Raw genomic sequence first — 25,611 nt, 5'->3', positions numbered from 1 at the left:
GTGTGTGAGACTGTGTGCGCATGAGCGTGTGTGTGGGCGTGCTCATGGCTGATTTGTGTGTGTGTGCAGCCATGCATGAGAGAGCACCTCTGCCCGCTGTCACCCCGGGTTACCTTCAGCCTCAAAGACATGGGGCCGGCAATGGAACCATATAACACACACACACACACACACACACCACTTAGTTCCCTCCGGTCCCCTCCATGCATCACCATCATCACATACCGCAAGAGCAGACACACACACCACTCATACACACATGAAATGCGTATTCACTCACACAACACAACGATCCCCCTCATCACAACCTGATGCTCAACCACGCCATAACACTGAAACACATCTAACGTTCTAGGTCAATCTATGTCAAACCATTGATACTCAATGTGGCGGACCCTCGCGTGAACGGCGCGCAAACGAAGTGGAAGTGTGTAGGGGGAGGGTTTAGGGGCACGTTTCGGAAAGGGCCAAGCTCACAGAGAGCCTTTTGGGCAACTAGTCCATTGCACACATCTCCACTGTAGGCCTATATCTGAAATAAAGAACAATCTGAAATACTGATATAAAACAGGCAGTGAAATCTATTAAGTAAAATAACTTTGTGGCTGTGGAAGCCATATTACCTGCATGCATACCTGGAGGACCACTGCTCTATTTTTAAAGTGGCTAAATAAAGGCTGCTGCGGTGAACACCCATGTTTTAAAACATCAATTATTACTTCCAGCTCCAAATAGCTGCTAAATCCCACACCCACGGCATGGTCAAGTCTACCAAGTGTGTCAAATCAATTAAAACCGCTCACACAGTGCACATGATTGCCAGCCCAACACTGGCAGGTCAGGCTCCAGTCAGTGGAAACGTATGCAAATGTAGGTACATACCACCAACTAAATGTACTGTAACTGGATTGAAAATCCTTTGGTTTAAAATCCCGGCAATTCCTGGCCATTGTGCCCTTGAGTAAGAGACTTCACCCCAAGATGCTGCTGGGCTAATGGCTCTTGTAATTGTCAAATGTAAGTTGCTTTGGATAGAATCTGCTAAATTAATAAATGAAAACATAAAAACATACAATATAAATTATTTATTAAAGATCCCGTTTGTGGTTAAGAAATACAACTGCATCTATAGCCTACCTCCAGCAAACATGCATGCCAAAGGAACAGCTAAAACAACCAATAGAGGTATTCAAAAATGTTTTTTGTTTTTTTTTAATGAATCTCCATTTTCACGGCTACATAAAAATGGCATTGAAGTCATGAGTACACATACAAATAGAGCCTGTTCTTTGGTTGCTAAGATCTTTTATTTAGCCCACGTCAACTGGCTGGTTGATAAAAATGGAATGACTTGCTCTATTCTCAGAGCAGAAAAGACAACCCTATGATCTGACTTCAACCCACCCGTTTCGGCCGCTGATGTTTACTATTTATGAATGGCTCAGGAAAAAAACGTCAGACAGCACAATCTTAAGTAGACTAATCTGCACGACCACCACGGAATCACATCTTGCTCTGCTTCACATGCACCCACAAGGCTAATTAGCTAATTAGCTAAGCCACTAAAACAGGACAGGAACTAGACAGCGTCACTGGCAAAGGGAGGTGGTGGGCATTTAGCTAGTTACTATGACCTCACAGGGCAAGAGTGTTTACTGTAAACAAAGGAAAACCCCTAAGTAAAGCATTAAAACATTGGCCCCCCCTGTTCACTGTTGATATCACTGACTGTATACAAAAAGGGTTGACACACAGTAACTGCCGAATAATAATATGATTACATTTTTTACTCTTCCAAAAACAAAAACAAAACCAACAACAAACAAATTGAATAATATTCATCCAATTATTACCACTATTATCATCACCATCACCCAGACCTGTTGGAGTTTTCAGCGTTAGAACTTATCTTACTATGTCTAACCAGACCTCTGTGTCTAACTATCTATATTGCTATATTATTACACAAACAATTTATTGTTCTAAATTCCAATGGTCCCAGACTTTGAAATGCTCATTTTAATACAATATAAGCATATGGGTGTGTCATCACCTGCCAAAGAACCAATACATGCATACTCATGAACAGGACTCACATGTTACACAATCACTGGCATCGGTCCTCCAATTCAATGAAACACTAATTGAGGAAGGTGCCTTCATCTAATTAAGGTGACTATCTAATTAAAACTCATCTCACTATATCTAACTATATAATTAAGTCATCTAACCACTATACTGTAACTAACTATAACTACCATATCCTACTATAACTCATCAAACTATTAAATATAACTACAACTTTTTTAAAGAGGACATAGAATGGATTAATTGAGTATTGTCCTGTGTTCTCTAACGTTAAAATAGTATATATTCAAATTGTATTTATAAAGAATAAACACAAGTACAATTTTAAGCCCAAACACAACCTTACTGTATATTTAGACTGGGTAGTGAAATGGTCTATTTGACTAAATGGTGCCCTCTTTGGCAACCCCAAGTGAACTTCAAAGGCTTTACGATATTTGACATCACAAGTAGGCTTAGACCATTCTTTAGTCACTATTTCTATGATCAAGATTTTCATATGAAGGAGGGCACAACCATGTCTCATGTTCGTGATAGCTCTTTTCGGTTATGCACAACCTCTCCTAATTCATCAAAACCAAGACAAAAAAATGGTTTCCATTCTGTCACCTTTAACTACCATACTTAACTAATGTGTATGTACACACACAAATCAAACCATCACTGATCTAACTACTATCTATAGTTTATCTTATATCAAACTATAATTTACCAAACTATTTACTTATCAAACTATAACTTATAAGTATATCAAACCGTATACAGCTATATACCTGACATGACCTGTGGCGTGACCTGCAGTCCCCTTTGGAGACACTACAAGTTGTATGCAATTCATGTATGTACCTCATCAGTCTTTCTCTGTAATGTGTCTTGTTCATGTGTGTGTGTGTTGTGTGTGTCATGTCATATCTATTAAGAGACGGGTACATTGCATGTCTCAGCGTCTCCAATCCTCCAGCGCACTAAAACACGCACAGCCTCCAAAACCACTTATGCGCTGCTGTTTCACATGCCATTATGAAATGCTGACGGGCCCAGAGCCTGGTGAGGTGGTCACTACTGAGCTAATCCCCCGACTCCTTACTGCTGCCACTGGGATTAGTGACTACTCTCTCGGAGAGAGAAAGGGAGAGAGGGAGAGAGAGAGGGATAGAGAAAGGAGAGAGGGAGGGAGGGAGGGAGGGCAGGTGAGTGTATCTAAGGATGAGCAAACAGAAATAGCACCGCTGCTGAACTGACCAATCACAGGGTTTTGCGAGAGAATGACTTGTCCAGGTAAGCCCAGGACAACCTCACACACAGGACAAGCAGTCAATGAGCCAGCGGGCACAAGCAAGCGCCAGTGTCCGAGCCAGCCAGCTGCCACAGAGGGATGACCGCTCCGAGAACCGCCCAACACTAACACCGGGGGGGAGGAAACCTTTGTGACAGGACAATGGATTTAGATAAACTCATTGTTTCTCCGCAGCATCAAACGAACTGTGCGTGAGGTGTTTTCCGACAGCACCCTAGAGCCAACAGGTGAGCGACGAGCCTCCTGTGTCTCCGTCTCTCTCTCTCTCTCTCTCTGAGTTCCTCGGTGATTTCTCTGTGAGCTCTGTGCCGGGTGAGTTTTTCCCCCGAGCCACAGCTGAGGCACTGGACCTGCTGAGGAGTGACCGGCGCGGCCGCAGGCGGTTGAGGAGGACCGGCCCGCTAGGCGAGCGCGCCGACCCCAGCGGGGGCAGCAGAAGCCGCAGCAGGGGCAGGAGGAGCCGGAGTCGAGGCCGGAGCCGGAGGGTCACCCGGAAGCTCGGGGAGCGTCTCCGCGGAGCCATGCGTACGGCACGGAGAGCTAGTGCCGTCGAGGTGCCCTCGTTCTTGCGGCAGCTGGCGCGCGAGACCGAGCGCATGGTCACCTTCTTCTTCCGCAGCGGCATCGGGTCGCCGCGCGACAGCAGCGGAGAGGACGACGAGGACGACGACGGGATGCCCAGCCCGTACCTGGACCGGCCCGTGCTGACCAAGAACACGGCCGAGGGCGGCAACAGGTGGGGCACCAACTACGCCTTGGCCAGCATGCAGGGCTGGAGGGCGCAGATGGAGGACGCCCACACCTGCGTGCCCGAGATGGACGGGCAGCTGGAGGAGTGGGGGTACTACGGCGTGTTCGACGGGCACGCGGGCACCACAGTGGCGCAGTTCTGCGCCCGCAACCTGCTGCAGCACATCATGGCCACGGGTGAGTTGGAGACGAGTTAGAGCTAGGTATGGTAGTTACTATGGTAACTAGAAAAGCACTCAGAGAGCGCAGACCCTGGATCCAGACGGCGATACGAATCACTCCCAAAATGTAATGGGTTCTTCCTTGGGTCATTTCAGACCTTTCCTGAACATTTTATTAAGCAAAAAGGTAAAAAATCACCGCTCATCCGTGTGAGGTGCAGGATTAAGAGTAAATATCCTGAACATTTTATTGAAATCCATCCATAACTTTATGAGTGATCTTGCTAACAAACAGACAAACATACAAACGAACCCTGATGAAAACATTGGCAGAGGTAATTAGTATGGTATTTAGTAATAGTGGTTATAGATGACTAGATAGTTAGATATAGTAAGATACTTATATGGTAGTTAGTAATAGTGGTTAGATAGTTACTGTAGATATAGTAAAGGCCACGAGTACGTACTGTACCGTACCGTACCGTACCACACCACACACCACCCCAACACAACACCACACCACACCACACCACACCACCCCAACACCACCCCAACACCGTACCCACACTAATCTCATGGCACCTGCAGAGGTGCAGCAGGGGGCATGAGTGGCATGGGATAACAGAATTAATCAGTCATTGCTGACAGGCTTAAGTTGAGGACAACGTGTTGGCAAAGGGCTTTTGTTTGTGTACAGATTTCTGACTGATGAAAGATGCTGGTTAAAATAATGTGCAGTTCTATTTTATATTGTGCATTAGTAAGATTTTAAATATGACCAGCTTGATATCAATGATAAACAATGAAAAATGATAATGTCAGTGGTCATCTTCGAAAGAAAATAAGCGAAGCTTGTAGCGCAACTTTCAGAACATGTTCACAAAATGTGCTAAAATGACTGGCTGATTGATTGATTGATTGATCTATCAATAGGAACAATAGGGATTGAATAGGGACAGTGCTCACTGATCAACAGATCAGAACCAGAATATGCTGACAAATGCTGTCAGTCAATCAAATTTGTGACTTACTGAACAATTAATGCTCAGATCAGTTTGTTGTCCAAGAACAACTCCAATGTCATTGTGTGCGGGTTGTGTGCAGTACAGGCTGCACACTCAAACAAAACAGACAATGACAGACGAACAATGCTAAAGACAATGACTGCGCAGCGGGCGTTCTCTAAGGTCACCCTAAACTCTCCATGGGGTCCTTAAGACAATTGCAGAGGCATGTGTAGTCACTTAATCCTTTTTTCAATTAGCAGGCACATTGCAACACTCTCACAGGCAAAGGGCAATCTCTCACCGCCGTGCCAACACCCCTAATGAAAAACACAGCAATGTCATTAGCAATGTCATTTCTTTTGAGCAGTCAGAACTTGGTTTATGTGTCCAGACGGACATATTCGGATTATCTAAATAAAATCTATTGGAAACGTATGTGTTACTGGTGCTGACAGCTCAATTCACGGCTGATGATTTAATCCAAATCGAGCTATTACAAGGAACTAGAGGCTATATGTGTGTACCTTGCACATGGGCACAACAGTGGCAGCTAGAAACTGAACCCAGAACATTTCCGCCACCATAATCTGGAATATGTATGTTCCTGATCAAGCATGGGTGTAGTCTAGTATCATTCTTTAACTAAATTTGACTTACTGTACTTACTACAGTAGTAGTAGGTCATTACAGTATCTAGCACCGGAGTTTGATTTGGTCCTGGGTGGATGGGAACTAGAGCCTGATGTGGTCCTGGGTGGCTGGGAACTAAAGCTTGATATGGTTCTGGTGGGAACTAGAGCCTGATGTGGTCTTAGGTGGGTGGGAACTAGAGTCTGATGTGGTCTTAGGAGGGTGGGAACTAGAGTCTGATGTGGTCTTAGGAGGGTGGGAACTAGAGTCTGATGTGGTCTCAGGTGGGTGGCTAACTGTTTCCCCTCCTGTCCACTAGGTGGCATTAAGGCGGAGGAGGACCCCGTGCAGGTGAAAGAGGGGATCCACGAGGGCTTCCTGGCCATCGACCGGAGCATGCACGAGATGGCGCGGCGCGAGACCTGGGACCGCAGCGGCTCCACGGCGACGGCCGTCATGGTCTCTCCGCGCAACATCTACTTCATGAACTGCGGCGACTCGCGCGCCCTGCTGTGCCGCTCCGGCCGCGTTCACTTCTACACGGAGGACCACAAGCCGTGCAACCCGCGCGAGCGCGAACGCATCCAGAACGCCGGCGGCTCGGTGACGCTGCAGCGCGTCAACGGCTCGCTGGCCGTCTCGCGCGCCCTCGGCGACTTCGACTTCAAGGAGGTGGGCTGGCGCCCGCAGACCGAGCAGCTGGTGTCGCCCGAGCCCGAGGTCTACGAGCTGGAGCGCTCCGCCGACGACGAGTTCCTCGTGGTGGCCTGCGACGGCGTCTGGGACGCCCTGAGCAACGAGGACCTGAGTGCCTTCGTCCACTCCCGTCTGGAGGTCTGCGAGGACCTAAGGGAGGTGTGCACGCAGGTGCTGGACCTCTGCCTCTACAAGGTCAGTACGGAGCTGTGCTCTACTAGCTCTCTGGTGCCACGTGTACAGTTATTTCCTGTGTATTAGCCGCATTGTGTATAAGCCGCAGCACAGCGTTAATAGAAACAAAAAACATATTAATACCATATTAAGCGCCCCCGTGTATTAACCTCATAGCTGATGAAATGTTGTAAAATCAATGTACCAATAGTGGGGAAATTGTGTTAGCTGTGAAAGACAAAAAAAAGCTGCGCTTTGCGTATGGTGATTTCTTTTATTAGCACACTGGAACTACGCCCACACACGTCTGTGTGCAATCATAAAATAATCTAGCACAGCTTTTTCTTGTTTCTCTGTGAGTGAGTCATAAGCACTCTGAAGTATCAAACAGACTGAGCGAAGCCTGTTCCTTTTCCTCGAGTCCCATATGTAGCCATGCCAGAGTGGCTGAAGCTGAAGTGGGGTGAAAAAAAAGATCTTGTGCTTCTGTGGTTTTGCCACATCGGGTCCTTGGTATAGAAGGCCCTTGATATATAATAATAATACATTTTATCTTTAAAGCACCTTTCAAGAAACCCAAGGTCGCTTATCATCAACCTATATCAACCAAATCCTATATCAACCAGTACAAGTCCCATTCTGTCTACACTGCACAGAGAGTTGAACTGAATCAAAAGGTGGAGAACGATTATGGGGTGTAGGCTACCACAAGAGTAGAGGAGAGCTGGATACTGTGCCATGCTCAGGTAGAAGTAGCAAACCACACAGTCAACCCACACAGACACCTCTTATGCTGTCCACAGGCCCTCTGGAGCCGCTGTTAGGGGTACACTCTCTGTGAAGGCCAGAGACGGAGAGCCTCAAGAGGGTGACTGGACGGTACAGCTAAAATATGTCAAACCAGTAGGGCCAACTAGTCCTATTTTTTTACCTCAATGGAATTCTGTGAAGATGAGATCCTCCAGCGGAATATTTAGCATTAATCTCCTTAAGGTCTCTTAAAGCACAGCAAGAGGCCGGCCCAGTCAGGAACTGAGACCATTGTGGTGCAATGGAGAAGACAGGTTTAGGTACAGTAAGGATTGCCAAGTGATATTACTGGTCAACTCAGTTGACCCAAACTGGAGGTCAGCTACTGGACTCAGATGCACTCCAGAACACGTAAAAGAACCAAAGCCAGTTACTTTATCCTGAAATAATGCCTTAACCTCGTTCTGACTTACTGTACCGTAATTTCCCGACTATTAGTCGCATCTTATACATTGATTTCGCAAAATTTCCTCAGATATTAGGATAATACAGAGGGCCAGTTAACATGGTGTTAATACGGTTTTGTTTCTTTTAACTTGCATAAAACACTGTCCTGCGGCTTATACACAATGCGGCTTATATGCGGGAAATTACTGTATAATACAGAGAAGTCTCTACAGAGAAGCACTCGGAACTCCTGATACTTCACTATGTAAGACTGATCGGGTAGGATCATGGCCCTTTTTTAAGGCAGTTTATGACCAATTGGGTACCAAGGGCCATAGATATCAATTATTATATTTTGTGTCAATTCAAATAGGGTCTAGTTCAATACATCTTACAGTAGGCTTATCAAGGTGGACTTTGTTACTCTCCCGAAATAGGAGAGATAGGTATAATAGGACCTTGGTAAATAAAAACAACAACAACATAATAGAATAAACTAAATAAAATCAATATCTTGAGATACTTTCGAGGTCTTGCGTTACATAAGATTACATAACTCTGAGCTTCCTCGTCATACAGTACCTTAGGGAGCTTAACAGGATGCCCCTACGGCATGTAACGTCATCATGGCCTGGGCCAGATGACTAGGATAGCCTGTCCTGTAAATAGGTGGATTACAACAGGAGAGGCACAGAGAGAGAGAGAGAGAGAGGGGGGGGGGGGGGGGGAGAGATGGCGAGAGAGAGATAGAAAGAGAAAGGGAAAGAGAGAGACAGAGAGGGAGAAATGAGAGTGAGTTGTAGAAAGAGATTGATAGAAAGGGAGAGGGAGGGGCCAGAGAGCAGGGATTAGGTGTGTGTGTGTGTGTGTGTGTGTGTGTGTGTGTGTGTGTGTGTAACTGTCTAAGGCTCAGTGTGGCCTGTAGAAGGTAAACCATCTTAGCCTTTCCAAGGAACAAACTGTTGTTTATCAATGGCAACAAGGTCGCACTAGTCTTAGCCGTCTGGTACAGTACTTCATAACACAATATGAACCCGTTGAGACTGAGAGATCTCGCTGACCTATTTATTCCCTAGCTGATAATCAGTTTTATTTTTTTTCAGTACACTCTCCTAATAAAGAAAACAATTATGTAAAATCTCCAACATCTGGATTGTGAAAAATATCATACTGTTCTCTAATGATTGCACAAAGCAATTTAAAGTTATGTTTTAAAGGGAATCTATGCAGGTTTGGCGATTTCTTCGCCAGTTTCGCTGTCGCTTGTTTTATGTTTGCAGGTTTCTCTGCAGAGCTTCCCTACAGCTTTAGTGTGTATTACAACACTCCGCAATCGGTCAGTGTGCCTTTTCATGAGCATGATCGCGAGGCTGGAGACTTTCTGTTTGCAAGTGCCACAGGCCCGCTAGCGAGTAGCGAGACAGCCGTCATTCATCCCCAAAATAAGTCAAACAACCATTCCAATGACTCCGAAGCTGATCAGTTAAGGCAAATTAAGCTAAAAAAAAACGTGCATAGTCAAGAATATCTACAAAGAGTTGGAGGTCTGACATTATCTCACATTGTGCAACCCATTATTAATCCAAGTGGGGAAAAAAAAGCAGCCTGGTTATCTCTCTCTCTCAAACATAACTATCAACATTATTGATAGTGTTATGCATGAAACAGGATTATTGATTGACTGATTGATTTATTGGTGATTGATTGATTGATTAATGGGAGCCTGAATTAGGATGAAATTAAACGACTTATAACTCAATATGAAAACAAATATGTGACAATAAATGCCAGGAGAGCTGGTAGACGACGTGACAAAACAAATACGGCTCTCTTTGTCTCCCCCTACAGGGCAGTCTGGATAACATGAGCATCATTATCATCGGCTTCCCTGGCGCCCCCCATGTGTCACAAGAGGCACTGCAGCGTGAGGCAGAGATGGAACAAATAATTGATGCAAAAGTGGGAGGTCAGTTTGCCATGACAACAAGAGTCATTAAATAAAAAATGATAGTGTTTATGCAGCGTGAATGAAGGACTATTTGTCTCCCTATCTGAACAGAGGCTATCCAGCTCCTTCAGTCCAGAGATGAGGAGCCTGATCTGCTCTTTGTCATGAAGTTCCTGACGGCCGAGTACATCCCAGGCCTGCCACCAGGGGGAGGCATCACAAGCAAGTAAGGGTGGCAGTGCCATTCCGTGCTCAAGTTACACGATAGAAACAATCACAGACAGAATGGACACAGACAACGAGAGATGGAAAGATGAAACATCAAAGTTGAAATGTTTTTGTTTCGCTCTTTCCAACAGGAGAGACTGCATCATAGCTTCGTATCAGAAACATGCGGCCGCATGCAAGGTTCAAGAGCCCATGGTGAGTGCTCAGAGCATACATTCAGTCATCATTAAGAAAACTGACTTAAGATGTATGGAGAGAATCGAGTCCTTAAAGACCTTGGTGTTCAAAGAACGATAGGACTGACAACGAACATGTTGTTATATGAGGCTATTTTTATGTGATAATGTCACGTTTGCCGTTCCAGGACACTGGAGGCTCCGATGAATCCAACCAGAGCAACTAGAGGCAGTTCCCCTGGAAACAGAAACAGAGGCATCATGTCTCCATGGCAACATTTTCACACCAGAAAAAAAAGTTATCTAAAAAAAGAAACGAAAAAAATAAAAATAAAGAGCAGCCAACTTGTACCACTTCCTCCTGTACAACAGAGAGCAACATTGCCAACAAACCACTGATACCACAGCATCCACTTCACACATAACACTGGTCCTCCCAGCAGTCTCACACTCCAATAGACTACTCTGTCTTAAAGCTCAGTGCCTGTTTAGTTGTAGGTCTGTGAGCGCAGCAGACATACAGTACATAAAGGCCGGCGCCCACCGGACACGTACGCAGAGCGATGAAAAAAATCAACTCCATTGTTTTAGACGGAGCAAACCCCACTAGAAACGTCTGCCACGCGGCAGCCGCATATACTGTAGGTTAGACAACTGTTCTAAAATCCTGCGCGTTAAGCCCACACCACTGTGCGCTGTGTCCAGTGGCCGCCGGCCTTAACACACACACGCATAACCACCTGTAGTCCGTCAACTCACTGCTGTGCTTTTCAACAAGAGAGTTCTGAACTCTGCAAATGTGCTCCTCTGAAGCCGTCACACTGACCCCATCCTGCTGCAGCTAATGCTTAGCCTGGCTACCACCATACTAAGATCAATCTTTTAAGATTGAACATTAGTCTGGGGAGTCTGCGCTTTATTTCTACTGCACAAGAGGCGTGATCCATCGTTCAAATGACTCTGTATGCTTGGAAAACCCTTCAACTAATCAGACCAACGATCCGGGTGCGCCTTTTGGATAAGCTAGTTTGCGATTGGACCCAAAAGTTGTGGACAGGAAGCAGGGGAGGATGTGCAGGTTTCCAGCCTGAGCTGCCGGGCAAAATCCAAATTCAACCGGCAAGTCAGGCAGCCAGGGTTCATCCAGCCTAGCTAACGCTTCAACCAAAGGACAAATTCTTGACCTCTGCTGTGTATCCATCCAGCACTGTGAGCAGCACAGTCTTGTGTCCTCAGACATAAGAGGGAGGCGTGCTACTAGTACTAGCAAGAAGGCTAAATCCCCTGGGTGCTCTTAGCGCCCTCTTGAGGTGCAGGAGAAGTAGTGCTGCTACTCCCTGCAGAGCTTGACTGGTGCCTGTTCAACACCACACAAGTAGGCTACACACTCTCAACAAATTGATACAAATTTAGCTTTGCCACCAAGCTGTGATGTTTGGAGATAGAGTAACAGACTAGCACACATAACATGTGGGGTGTGTGTGTGTGTGGGGGGGGGGGTAATTATGTCTAAAGCCACAGGGCAAACACTTTGCAGGGCCATGTGGACTTGAGGGGGGGTGGGAGGGGGGGAAGCAGGCGTCACTTTGCACACGTGCCCAGGTATACAGTAACAAGCCAGGGCTGGGTTGGGCGTTTGGGAGGATTTGAGGAGCGGTTGAATGCTGTGTACTTTGATCCTTTTATTGTTTTGTTTGATTAATTTGTTTCTTTTCAGTTCCTAAATGTTCTTCTCTGCTTGTTTGTTCATTTTCTTGTTTCCTAAACTTCTGTAGAAAAGAAAGAAAAAATCTAAACTATTTATTTATCAATAAATCTTAATTGAATAAAACATTTTAGTGATGTACTCTTTGAAATGGGGCTCTTTGTTTCAATCACTTGAAAAATTCCAACAGCAAGTGCAACTGACAGTAGACATCCCAGTGCTATTGTCTGACATTATGGCACCTGGCTAATTGAAAATGTATTGAATTGTCCATCTAAAATGCTTATTCACCATACTGGCTCTTTCAAAGTGTGCTTATCATAAAAGTGTATTATATTGAGTAGGCATTTTAAGGGGGGCTGGGGTGCTTGCTGTGCTGATCTGCATTACGTACACTCATTGATAATTGTGTCACACTTAGCAGTAGGGATGTCACGAGAACCGATACTTGCGATACCTCTCGATTCTAAAATGAAAAAACACCGACGATGCCTATTTTTTTGAAGCACCGTAAGCACCGACGCCAGCATAAGCATCGGTGCTGCGACTCTTCCGGAACTGATGGGGGCAATTACAGTGTTTCCCACACATTGACTAATTTGTGGTGATGCGCCACAGATTCAGCACAGGCCGCCACATATTGCGTTTCGTTACTTTTTTTTATTTACTTATCCATTTTTTAACGGTATTGAAAAACACGCAACATTCGTTAAGCTGAATTTCCTTTCCCTGCTCTCCCTCTGTCACTCACGCGTCTGTCTCTCATGCACACACATATGCACACACACACACAGCCTCTCCCTACGTGCACAGCGTCTGTCTCAATGAAAACCAACCAGATCATTCCTGGAAGCGTGGTCGTACTGATGCACCTCACGCTGCCCGGGTGGAAACATATAGTTCTTCCGCAACTTTTGTAGATTATACGTGCAACTTTACCAAACAGTAAAAGTAAACTTGTTCTCCTTGGCCCGCTCTCGTACGTGCTCAATGGACACCCGCCCACGACATGCACATTTAATCCAAATAAAACATTCACAATCGTGAACGCAATGACGCACAGAAGACGACTAGCTAAATTGCTGTTTAAAATCCGGTTAGCATCATTAGCTAGTCTGCTGCAGACATTAAAACTCTTGCATTCAAGTTGACTGACCATCTCAATACCAATGTTTTTCAACTCCAAGACTTAAAAGGTTCTGTCCCAAGGAGAAAAAGTAGCTTACCTTGAAACTTAAACACATGTGGGGAAACTGAACAGTCCAACCAGAGTATGATAAGCTTAGCCTGCTACTTTGTTTACAAAATGTTGAGGCTTCAACCAGACAGCTGAATTTAAGAGGTGGAGTTGTAATATGAATAGGCTATAATCTGCATAAAGTTTGCTGCTAATGAAGATCAGAAATTTCATATAGAATGTATAAATAGTTACAGAATGTATGTGTGTTTCAAATAAAGACTTTACATCTTGTAAAAAAAATCATTCACATTATATGAAAGCAGAGCGATAAAAAGGAGATAAGTTGTTGGTTTTTATACAATCCATTAGAAAAGTGATTTAATTAATTATGTGTAAGCCTATGTGATATGCTCGCAATTGGATACTGTATTCTGTTATGCTCTGTATGTTATAGAAATTATATTTCAGTATTCTGCAAATATTTCAATAAAGAAATTCATTAAGTAGCCTACATGGGATTTTAGAAAATCCTTTTTTTTAACGATAGTATCGAATTTGGCATCGAGAATCGTGTAATTTTACTGGTATTGGCACCGACTACTGATTTTTTGGTATCGTGACACCCCTACTTAGCAGCACAAAAGTTGCTCCCCAGCCCAGAATATCAAAGGATCGGCCCTGCCTACAATCTCTGCACCAGGCTACATACACTGCAGAGGTTTCATCTTTAAGAGCAGTGGTTCTCAAACGTTTCACAATGAGTACCACCTCAGAGAATAATTGACACTCCAAGTACCACCATTATGACCAGCATTAAAATAGAAATAGGCCAATTAAAAAATATTTTATACTGTTTTTCCAAGAAAATAAAAACTAGTTTATACAGTTTGTAACGATTTTCATAATTATATATATATATATATATATATATATATAGCACAAAAGTTGCTCCCCAGCCAGAATATATATATATATATATATATATATATATATATATATATATATATATATATCTTTTGAAGTGATTCTTTTATCTTCATGAAATAAAACATCTTGGAGACTTCCTGAGTACCACAACAGAGAGTCCGCGTACCGCCAGTGGTACCCGTGCCACAGTTTGTGAACAGCTGTTTTAGAGTATAGGAACACAAGATGAGGAACATAGAATGGCTTCTCTACAGGACAACATATAAATAACATATCACACAATATAAAACCTCTGTATAGGTTTTCTCTATATTAAATGGCTGATATGAATATGAAATATTGGATGTGAATGAACATACAGCATTAAATGTATATGTTCACCTATAATGAGAGCAGTGTCTGAGTTAAAGTTGGCCAGGCTGGAGACGTCCAGTCTAACAGTAATATGTCCAGAATGTGAGAGCCGTGTGTGGATCCTGCCAGCACCTCTTCACTAATTGGCCCAGTCACATTTTTCACACCGTTTCTAAACCTGTTACTGCTTTACATGCAAAAATGAACACACAGTTTAGAGGAACGGACTGCACTGTAACTGTTCAAGGATTCTAGACTTGGACAAACACTGCAAGAAGACTAACAGGGAGAGGATTATACTTATCAGGTGAGTTTGGAGTAGTTATGGGAGATGCATTTGACCTTTTTGTTGTTAAAAAAAAAGCTTTCAGAAAGATAGTAACTTTGCTTAAGGCGACATGAAAAGATACAGTTTGACATTTGTTCCACTGTCAAATGTTTGGTTTTTTACTTTGTATTTAAGTTTGAACATCAAAGAACAGAATAAATGGTCATTTTAAGAAAAATCAAAGCATCCAATCGTCCTGTCAATAATTATTGATGTGTTGATGACTGTTAAGATAACTGCTCTCTTCAAAATTAAAATGTGCATGTCAATTGTCCTATTTTTTTCTGACACTTAATAGCCCTAATGTCGCCTGTAATAGTGTGTAGGAAGGCACGTCGTTTGTAACATGACATTACAAATCTCAGAAGAAAGGAGACGTTGGTGTACCATTCTGACGTGTCCATAGAGAGTCTATGGACGTATCCTAGTTAGGATTCTAGAAGCCATATTTTGTGGAGGTAAGGCCAGAGCCATATGGATACATATCTATATGGCTCTGGGTAAGGCTACTGAGTGAGAGGATAATCTAGGCCTAATTGTTTTGTTGGCTAATTGGCCGCAGGAACATACTGCTGCTACGCGCAGGGCTTTGAACGACACACACCTGTGTTCGGAGCAGGACAACTATAGCTGACCTAGACAACCTCGACTCCCGCAGCACCTGCATGTAGGCCTGTGGTATTTGCCTTCTGAAAACGGTCCCTTTACTAGGTTACTGTTATTTCGCACGTCTGCTGCATTTCGATAGTTATTTATTTCCAACAAGTCCATAGAATTGCCATGTATACTTACCAGGCAGGCTGCGTTTTTAAAATGAAGGCCTTGGCTAGCATGATGCTTGAGGGAGTTACTCGTAGGCTAACCCAATGAATTCCCACTGGACAGGTTCATTTGAGCTTCATCAACTTGGCCTAGGCTTCTAGCTTCTTCGGCGGATTTAGTTTTGCATGGGGGAAAGGTGTCAAGGCTGCCTCTCGTTTTGCTTCGCTTTGTAACTTTCCATCAGTGAATCTCTAACTTAACTCTCTAACTCTAAACACGCAGGTTGACAGCATGCCTCTAAACGCGGATGGTGACGTGGGCTACGGCAGCGTGAGTGCGGGGCCGACGGTAGGCCTACCCGGGCTGGCAGGCAACATGGGTGGCGCAGAAACGGTCCCCTTGCTCATGCCGGAGCCGGAGCCGGAGCCCGAACCGTACCGGTGGAAACCCCTTAGCAAGGAGGAGTTGGAGCTGACCGCAGGCAGTCCCGGCTGGAAGAAGTTCCGCTCCCGCCTAGTGATCCTGTTCTGGCTCACCTGGCTGGCCATGCTCGGAGCCTCCATCGCCATCATCGTGCAGAGCCCCCGCCCGGTGGCTCCCGTGCTCCGCTGGTGGCAGAAGGAGCTCTTCTACCGGCTGCAGCCGTCCTTACTCATGGACTCCGAAGGTGGCGCTGTCGGCGGATTTGAAGGTGAGGGAATTCGGCTTGCTAGGTCTCTGAGTAGGCTACAGTAGCTGGTGTGTTCATGGATAAAAGAGAGCTATAAAGTTTGAAATGTACAATTGCTACAGTATATGTATGCACAGTATGTATATTTTGTTACCTGAAAAAAAAAGTAGTAGGCTAGGTAAGGACTTGTCATGCATAAGTAACTTATTTTCCTCCTGCATCTGTCCACCTGTAGTGATGCGTGAGCGGCTGCCGTATCTGAAGTCGGTGGGTGTTGGGGCGCTGATTCTGGAGGGGGTGTTCCCCAAGAGCATCTCTCCCTCCAACCTGACTGAGTTTAGTCACAACATCGGCACCATGCCCCAGTTCCAGCAGCTGCTCAAAGAGGGACAACAGGAAGGTGTGTGCCTTATCCTATATCATATTGAATATCTTGAATTTATCTTGAATATATCTTGAATATATCTTGAATTTCCCCTTGAGGATCAATAAAGTATCTATCTATCTATCTATCTATCTATCTATTGTACTCTACCTTTTTAATTTGTTCTATTATTAAGATAATTGCTAAAAATGTTTACTATGTTGTAGTCGCTTTGGTTAAAAAAGCGTCAGCCAAATATAATGTAATGTAAAATCATGTACCAGCCCCTATACCTACCCAGGGATGGGAAGGTGATTTGGGGCCAAACCAACCCCTTTACCCCTGTAACTAGCTGATAATTGTGATTAGCAGCCAGTCAAGCCAATGGAGGAAGGTGTATTTGGGCCATACTGTATCAGCTTTGTGATTGGAGATTCATTTGCACATTATGCATGCTTGCCGGCCACGTTATAGACGTAACCTAATAGGGTAGGGGGCCAGAGCCTTAACAAGAATTTTGTCATCAGAGGGCAAATTGGGCACTTGGCTGCCTGAAGAAATACTTCTATGTTTGTTTCCTTCTGAATGAAGAATGTGAAATGTGACAAAATGAAAACAATAGGCCCTTCATATCTGCTCACTGACACGTATATAAAGATTACCGTAACCTATACTTCTGATCAAAAGGGAAGTAAAATTTAGGGTATATTCATATTTGTTCATTTGTGTGCAGGTATGAAGTTCCTGTTGGACCTGTGTGATGTGGAAGTAATTGAAGAGGAACCAGCAAACACGGAGGGCCTTTCTGACTCCTCAGGATACATACAGGTGGGTGTAACTGGGATAACCTCTGCCCGTGTGTACCTGGCCGTGGATCTATGGTTTTGTTGTAAACTTTCCTTGTCTGTAACTGCCTCAGGGTCTATGATTTCATTACGAACGTTCCTCATGTGTACCTGGCCAAGGGTCTGTGGTTTCATTAGAAACTTTCCTCATATACCTTGCCAAAATATTTGGTTTAATGTGGGGAAATGTCAGTCAGATCAGATGTATGCAGCTGAGAATCAGGAACTGAAGCAAATTAAATTACAAGCAAATGAAATAGCGAACAGATGGAAATACCTACTCAAATAGCATGAACCGCTTCTTTTGAAATTCTCTCCGATTATCGTTCCTTATCCGGGAGCGATTAGCCTGAGTCCAGCTGTGGTGATGTCCTATCTGATGTGAATGCTACCCCTAGTGATGATGTGACTCTCTCTTTTGCTCTAGTACTCTTTGAAGTTTTGGCTTGAGCAGGGTGTCTACGGTTTTGCCATATGCGATACAGATGCAGCCTACTCGGAGAAGGTAAAACCTCACTTCAAATTCACTTCAAATGTGAAAAGTGAAAAATTATCTTTTCAGTCTTTTTGCTCGTAGCGCTTTAATTAAGCACACACGTTTCACTTGCATGCATCCACAGGGCATGCAGGAGCTGTGTGTTCTGACGTTCTGTTTATCCTTTCTGTTAGACTCTGATGAAATGGAAGGCCTTGCTGCAGCAGTTCAGTGAGCAAGACGACGAACGGTACTTATTTCACCTTTATGGCAACACTCAGAGAACTGTGTGTGTGTGTGTATGTATGTGTGTGTCCGTCGCATAACTCTCAAACTGTTTGTCCAAACGACATCACACTTGGCATATGTCTTGCTAGCGGCACAAGCAAGTGGGCTGGGAGTTGCTGGGTTTGGCGTGAAGGATTTAAAAACGATCTCTGTGCTGTGGATCTCCCAACCTTACTCTATTTACATCTCTCCCCACGGAAGGGTTCTGCTGGTGAGGGAAACGACGGACAGCTTTGTGGCGTCGAACGTGTCCAGTGGGGCGGTGAACGCGTCGCTGGTGGAGCTGGTGACCAGGCCACTGCTGCCCCCCTCGGCCCACCCCCTCTCGGCCTCCGAGGTGGCCAGCGCGGTGGAGGAGAGCCTGCAGACCCCCCGGACAGAGTGGCCCAGCTGGACGGTGGGTAGTGGTCGAGAAAATTAGCCTGGCTAGCGCCTACCACTTCTCAAATGAGACGTGGTCTGGCAACCAGACGTTCATTTTTTCGTATTTGAAAAAATGCCCAGATCTGTTCATTGGGCGCCACGGATGTCTATCAAATGCGTCTGTGCATTGCTCATCATGGTCTTGCTTTCTCCCCTGTTCTGTGATTGGTCGCCAACATCCGGTGAAAATGTGGGCGTTAGTTTCCAGACTGCCTTAGCAGCGTGAAAGAAATCACCGCGCAAGGCAGTATGGGAACACCCAGGCTACGAGAAAATAGCAATAACAACTAGAAAAGCACTCAGAGAGAGTGCAGACCTCCGTCTGTGTTGTTCTCCCTTGGTTGTCATAAGTTTGAACCTAAACTATTCAGATCATGGCCATACTATGCCATTACACCGCCAAGCGAAAAACAAAACCGCCTCCTGAATCCAGACGGTGATACGGATCACTCCCAAAATGTAATTGTTTCTTCCTTGGGTCATTTCAGACCTTCCCTGAAAATGTTAGCAAAATCCATTCATGACTTTTTTGCTAAAAAACAGACAAACAGACAGATAAACCCCTATGAAAACATAACCTCCTTGGCAGACGTAATAATAGTCGCCCGGTAATGATAAGTAGTAGTGAAATATGTAAATAGCAAATACATTTTGAATATATGACTGATGGAAATAATTAAAAAAAAAAAAATCCTCGTAACAGAGGTGTGTTCCAATATGGCAGAGGGGGAAATTATTGTTGATTGCCTGGATGCTCGCCATGTTTAAGTTTGTTAAACGATAATTTGGTATAAACATGCATATTTAAAAGTTCAGAGACAAACAGGAACCAGGAATATTCACCGATGTCAACATATAACTAATCTCCCTTTGCATAGTCATGTGGTATCTGATGAACTCATGCTGTTCACATTTATGGAAAATGTTGTCCTAATGTGTTGTCCTAACGTGTGTGTGTGTGTGTGTGTGTGTGTGTGTGTGTTAGGTGGGAGGGCCTGTGTCTCCAGAGCTGCAGAGGATTTCCATGGTGCTGTTGATGACCCTGCCGGGCACCCCAGTGGTCAGTGACGGTGAGGAGGTCACCCCAGCAGAGGTGAGTCACCTACTCTCCTCATAGCTTAGCTGCCCTCTACAGGCCAAAGCGAGTAATGCAACAGGTGCTAGGCGATTCAGTGAGACATGGAGCTTTTTGTGGGGGTGTCAGAGGCTGGGATGCTGGGATCGTTTTGAGAGGGTCTCAAATGTAATGTGCCATTTCCTTCTCTCTCTCCTCCTTCCAGAACACCACAGTGAATGCCATCGGAGATGAGATTTACATACAGGTGAGTTCACGACTCCAGCTGCAGGTTAGGACCCGTGTGGAGTGATCCTGTGGACTTAACTAAGTCAGCATTATGCTTAAAGCGAAATCAGTCAGTTTTGGCCCAGGCTGTCTGAAAGCATGTTTGGCAAGCGTCACACTAAGCTTCTCATCCCCTTCTGTTGAGAATAAGTCTTCACAAGTGTCCTGTGTAGCCTTTTAATGGTTGTGTGAAGATGCACCCAAAACAAGGAAACGATAATTGAACCGACAGAAGGGGGGAAAAAAACACAAACAAAACCCCACCTGTCAAGTTAAGACCATGTTTGTGCTGTCAGCATCTACCAAATCTCCTCTCCAGCTTTCCCAGGTATGCATATGTTTACCTTTCTGCTTAGCCCAGGCTTACGGGGCTGGTGGTCATGAACTGCATACCTGTGCAGGGGCAGTGTTTCAGTGGTTGCCCCAGGGCAAAGTGTCTTGCATAAGTTTAGCTTTTTGTTCAGCTGCAACTCCATGTGTTGAGTGAGTGCGTTGATATGAGCGTACTGTAAGTCAGTTCTTGATGGATTGGCGATGGGGGATTCCCCCTATGAGAAATGGAGAAAAGCTCTTTTAAAGAACTAACAAAGACGGACCAAAACAAAAACAGCAGGCAGAGAGAGCACTGTGTTATCAGACCTTGATAGAAGTGATTCAGCGCACCAAGAGACCCCGTGGTCGGATTGACACGAGAAGCCAAGAGCGAAGAACTGGCTGTCCTCCTGGTTGCAAAACATGTTGTGACCAACTAAAAGATAAAGACAAACATTCAAAGTCGTAAACACCCTAATTAGATTGCATCAATGTCTCTCATGACCTCCAACCTCTTTCCACAGTACTAGTCTGTATGATTTATCACATTTATTGGTCCCCAGAAACCATTTCTTGCCCCCCCGGCTCATCCTCTTGGGAGAAAAAAAAAAATGTTGATGGAAAACATCTGACTTTCTTCTATCTATATTTCTATTCTTTCATTCTTACTTTAATGTATTACTTTATTTAGCTGTTAATGATGTACTGTCATTTAAGGGTTGTTTGTGTGTGTGTGTGTGTGTGTGTGTGTGTGTGTGTGTGTGTGCCTGTACATACACGCATGTTTAATTGTTGCATTCTCACTCCCTAGGACGAAGGGAAGAAATGGCGTTCGGCGATAGCCCTGTTCCAGTCGCTGAGTCACTCGCGCGCTCGTGAGGAGGCGCTCCTGTTCGGCAGCTTCACCTTCCTCCCCTTCAACACCTCCTCCTCTACCTCGCCCACGCCTCCGCTGGCCTTCCTGCGCTCGTGGGGCTGCGTCCACTTCCTGGTTCTGCTCAACCTGGGCGCCGAGCCCCACGCGCTCTCGCCCGATTGGGCGCCCAGCCTGCCCGAGGGCGGGGTGTTTGTCACCAGCACCGGAATGGACCGCTTGGGCGCCGTCTCCCTGGAGACGCTGAGCTTGCAGCCTCAGGAGGCCATCGTCATTAAACTGTTTGAGGGCGGGAGCTACTCCTAAAACGGCTGGGATTGGTGAAGACGAGGCAGAAGATTTATTTAAAATACAATTATGGGACACATGGGGGGAGGGGGGGGGGGGTCGTTGAGGGAATTTATTGAAGAGATCTAATGTGAAATAAAGTGTGATTGGACTGGTAACATCTGTGTGCCTTTGATGACATTATCCAGCAGGTGGCGCCAAACATGCTTTTATTGCCAAGAGGCAGTGTGTGCGTGCGTGCGTACGTGCGTGCGTACGTGCGTGCGTGCGTGTGTGTAAAATACCTGACAGTGCATGTGAAATCTGTCTGAGCTAAATGGGAACATGTGGACACTTGCTCCATATATCAGTGATGCAATACTGCCTCTCATGAGAAGTCCATACAGACACAATCCTATTTCAAAACATCTGGGGGAAGTCCTGTCTGCAACAAGGGCTTGATGACATTCCTCCAGCATTGCCCGCTGCATGGTTTAAATAGACAAAGCAGCCAATGCTCGGGAGGTGTACAGAGTTGTGTGTTTGAGAGGTGGGGGGGGGGGCAGGTTACATTAAATCTGTCCATTACATTTTCCACTCATGCACACACATACGTTGAGCATTGTTCATCCAGAGTCTTTGGCCTCGTCTTCTCTTACTGCTGCCAGTCAGCTGGACTGAGCAGCTCGAGTCCAACTGTAACACACACACACACACACACACTCCCGACAGGCTCTCAGAGCTGACAGTCCTGGCAGAACACCTTCACAGGTGCTCCCAGCATGTGTACAACATGGAGCAACAGAAGAGAGAGAGTTTACAGATTGGCCATGGAGAGGACACTGAAGACAGAAGATCACTTATCACAAGTCATGGACCAGATAGAAACTTGTATCAAAAATTATATATGTGAAGGTGTAATAGTTTTAAGAAATTGGGAAAAGGAGTATGTTACAGAAATAAATTGCTTGTGGTGTCTTCAATAGATGAGTTTGTCATAAAGAAGAACTCGAGTGTGTCTCAGTCTGTAACCGTCTGCGTTTGCAGTTGTGTTTCCTTATTTGTGAGCTATGCTTATTTGACATGAGCATGGATACACCATATTAGCCTATGGAAAAAATCCTCTTCCATTCTTCCATTGAACTTCACCTCATGTGGGAGTAACTGGTGGGAAACGGATGGAAGAGTTTGCCTAAAGAGCCGCCCAGTTGTGGGCTTGTTGTCACATTGTAGTCCATTTGTAGTACGTGTGGATTTTCATATCCAAAAATGTTAAGGTGAACTTGGGAATTTGCTGTTTCTGTCACTTGAAAGCAGCAAATATTATTTGTTTAAAATTAGTGAGCGAATGATTTAACTTTTGTTGTGGCATCCATGTGTTTTACACATCCCGACGGCAAAGCACACGAATCGGAAAAACAACACAATCACACAACTTTAATATCACGTGAATAGTGAGAGAGTATAACTACTGTATGTCTAACATGAGCAACATGACCTTGCAGTGAGGAGATGGTGACCCTGTGACCTTCACTGAAAATAGAGTTGACTATAAAGATCATGACATGATTGAATGATCTAGATATAGATAGAAATATTATTTGATGAATTGATCTGCTTTTTATTTGTAACAGACGATCAAATTTGGGAACATGAGTATGTTGAAGAAATAAATTGCATGTTGTGGTGTATTCAATTGATTTTTCAGCTAGCATACATGCCATCAAGAACTCAAGTCTTTGAATGTCTGTCTGACAGTGTTTTCTATTGTGTCTCCGTTATAGTTGTAGTTATATGCTCATTTTACATGAACATGGCTACACTATAACAGAGAGAGGATTAAAGCAGAGTAATCAAGGATCTTTGATATTAGTCTTGAAAATAGGTTAATTATTAAAGAGGTTTTTTTTGTATAATGATTGTTATGTATTATGAAATCCTATAACTCCTGAAACTGCTTGTGATGTCATGGTTTCTCAGTAAGAGTCTAACGTGACTAACGTGTGTGGCGTGATCTTGCAGTGTGGAGGAGGTGACCTCCAAAGAGGAACCACGGCGCTAATGCCAAGAAACGAGCGCTGTTTTCACTTCTTGTGAAATGAGCGGGCTGTCACATTTCACGAGATCAGACCCTTGATAGGACACCTGCTAGAATAGGCCTAGTCTTCAGCTTATCTGATGGATGGACATGATGAGGCCTGTTGACATATCCAGTGACAGCACACTGGTGATGGGTGGGTTAAAGCAGGTCATGTGTAGTAGGTCGCATGTCTCATGGAGAATTTTAGCAAGTAGCTCATTTCTGCGCCGCCTTCAGATTCATTTTGATGCTCATGTTAGGAAGTTGAGTCAAGTCAAGTTTATTTATATAGGCCATTTCATACACAGAGGTCATTCAATGTGCTTTAGCCTATAACGAAACCAAACAGTAACTAGAAATGCAATTCCAAGGAATTACCAGTGCATGAAAATGGCAAAATGTATAGATAGATAATGTAGATATATGGTAACTAAGTCATAGCTAAAGTTAACATAGTGGTTGCACAGTTTAAAGAAAGCTGATGGTGTGAAGGTAGACAGTTTATGAACAAAACCAAACAGTAATAGCAGATAAAAGCATAGGATGGGTAAAGAGTAATTCAAAAAAGAGAAAGATCATAATAAAACATAATTAGAAACCCTAATTCAACATAAAATTATATCATTAACAAGAGAACATAAAAGACTTAAGGAGAAGATAAAGTTCTCCCCTCTGGTCTTCCCACTGGTTCCAACTACTCAGCAGTATCAGGGGAAGACACAGTTTTCCATTTTCAATCTCTCGCTTGAGAGGATTTATTTTAGGGATTTTTTTCACACAGCAATGAAAACACAGGGTATTTGAGAGGTTCTGACAGTGAATTGACAGTTACTGACAGTTATTCACACTGTGACAGAAAACTTAAAAACAGGCAGAAGTACAGTACACTGTGCTCTGTGGTGTTGATGATTTAGACAAAAGATGATCCTGTGAACGACCAGAAAAATGTGGAACGCAGAGGCATGAGAGCAGATCAGCACAGTCACATTGTCTAGCCTAAAGGAGTTCGAGTGGTACTGTAAATGAAACAGCATTAGAGAAGTCCCTGGAGAACGAGGAGTCCACATCCGTTATCAGTCTCTGCAGAAGTCGAGCTCCTTTCCATGTTGAAGACTCCTACAGGCCTATAATACTGTACTACTACTACTACTACTACTGCTGTTGTCACAACTAACTATACTGTACAACAACTATTACTGCTACAACAAGAACTATGACTGTTACTACTACTGTTACAACAATTACTACTACAACAACTACTACTATCACTACAACAACAACAACAACAACTATGACTACACTATTACTACTACTACTACTGCTGCTGCTGCTGCTGCTGGTGCTACTATAGGCCTAGTACCAAAAGTAGTACTAAAACCTTTAGGTCTGCTGTTTCATGGCTGTTGCTGATATCATAGCACCTTTGAGCCCTAATCATCTGATCCACTGGTCTCCCCCATGCTGGGTTATCTGGTGGCCTTCACTCTGGGATCAGTCTGAGTGCTTTTCCTCTGACAGCATTGTCAGTAAATCGTCTCAATAATAATAATAATAACAATAATAATAATAATAATAATAATAATAGTAATAATAATAATAATAATAATAATAATAATAATAACTTGGATTTATATAGCGCCTTTCATAGTATCCACGGTTGCTTAACAAATGCTTTTTGAACATGGACAGGGATGGGGCAGAGCGGACATGGAGTGGTAGAGTATACATTTCTCAGAGTTGTGCCTCTGTCACAGGTTGTCCTGAGACACACAGAGAACCTTTTCTTCCTCCTCACCCCTGATTCACCTCAGCCCTGATTTAACACCAGGGCCAAACTGACGCACACAGCAAGTCAAGGCATTCCCTTGACACCGGTGCTTTACTGGAGAAGCTCAGCGCGACCAAACTGACGCACACAGCAAGTCAAGGCATTCCCTCAACACTGGGGTTTCATTGGAAAAGCACTGTGGTTGTGTGCATGTCAGGGGTGGCTACAATATAGGAGACAAGGGAGGCAGCAGTACCTCATTAATCTAGAGAAACAAAATAATTTTGTGTGACAT

General features: G+C 44.3%; 2 protein-coding genes across 2 annotated transcripts; both read left to right on the top strand.

The window, feature by feature from the left end:
* Window positions 1–3,906: 3,906 nt before the first annotated feature.
* On the top strand, window positions 3,907–10,827 carry ppm1na (protein phosphatase, Mg2+/Mn2+ dependent, 1Na (putative)). The gene is made up of 6 exons (XM_062552809.1): window positions 3,907–4,312; window positions 6,253–6,824; window positions 9,849–9,966; window positions 10,060–10,174; window positions 10,308–10,371; window positions 10,541–10,827. Exons 1-6 carry the CDS (start codon window positions 3,907–3,909, stop codon window positions 10,577–10,579), a joined length of 1,314 nt encoding a protein of 437 aa, XP_062408793.1. The 3' UTR covers window positions 10,580–10,827.
* Window positions 10,828–15,358: 4,531 nt separating this feature from the next.
* Window positions 15,359–21,591, top strand: si:dkey-202g17.3 (4F2 cell-surface antigen heavy chain). Its single transcript, XM_062552557.1, has 10 exons — window positions 15,359–15,513; window positions 15,891–16,299; window positions 16,514–16,678; window positions 17,376–17,470; window positions 17,915–17,992; window positions 18,157–18,212; window positions 18,452–18,647; window positions 19,659–19,766; window positions 19,954–19,995; window positions 21,139–21,591. Exons 2-10 carry the CDS (start codon window positions 15,900–15,902, stop codon window positions 21,505–21,507), a joined length of 1,509 nt encoding a protein of 502 aa, XP_062408541.1. The 5' UTR covers window positions 15,359–15,513; window positions 15,891–15,899; the 3' UTR covers window positions 21,508–21,591.
* Window positions 21,592–25,611: the final 4,020 nt, after the last annotated feature.

The sequence above is a fragment of the Sardina pilchardus genome, chromosome 13 (assembly GCF_963854185.1).
Source record: "Sardina pilchardus chromosome 13, fSarPil1.1, whole genome shotgun sequence".
NCBI classification, from domain to species: domain Eukaryota; kingdom Metazoa; phylum Chordata; class Actinopteri; order Clupeiformes; family Clupeidae; genus Sardina; species Sardina pilchardus.
The sequence above is the reverse complement of the archived record's forward strand: the minus strand, read 5'-3'. Positions and strand labels throughout refer to the sequence as shown.

Bases quoted from the DNA above. Each gene is read 5' to 3' on its own strand.
- ppm1na (XM_062552809.1), top strand. From the start codon at position 3,907: ATGCGTACGGCACGGAGAGCTAGTGCCGTCGAGGTGCCCTCGTTCTTG. The intron at 4,313-6,252 runs GTGAGTTGGAGA...CCTGTCCACTAG, and splicing joins GCAGCACATCATGGCCACGG to GTGGCATTAAGGCGGAGGAG. The intron at 6,825-9,848 runs GTCAGTACGGAG...CTCCCCCTACAG, and splicing joins TGGACCTCTGCCTCTACAAG to GGCAGTCTGGATAACATGAG.
- si:dkey-202g17.3 (XM_062552557.1), top strand. From the start codon at position 15,900: ATGCCTCTAAACGCGGATGGTGACGTGGGCTACGGCAGCGTGAGTGCG. The intron at 16,679-17,375 runs GTGTGTGCCTTA...ATTTGTGTGCAG, and splicing joins CAAAGAGGGACAACAGGAAG to GTATGAAGTTCCTGTTGGAC. The intron at 18,213-18,451 runs GTACTTATTTCA...TCCCCACGGAAG, and splicing joins AGTGAGCAAGACGACGAACG to GGTTCTGCTGGTGAGGGAAA.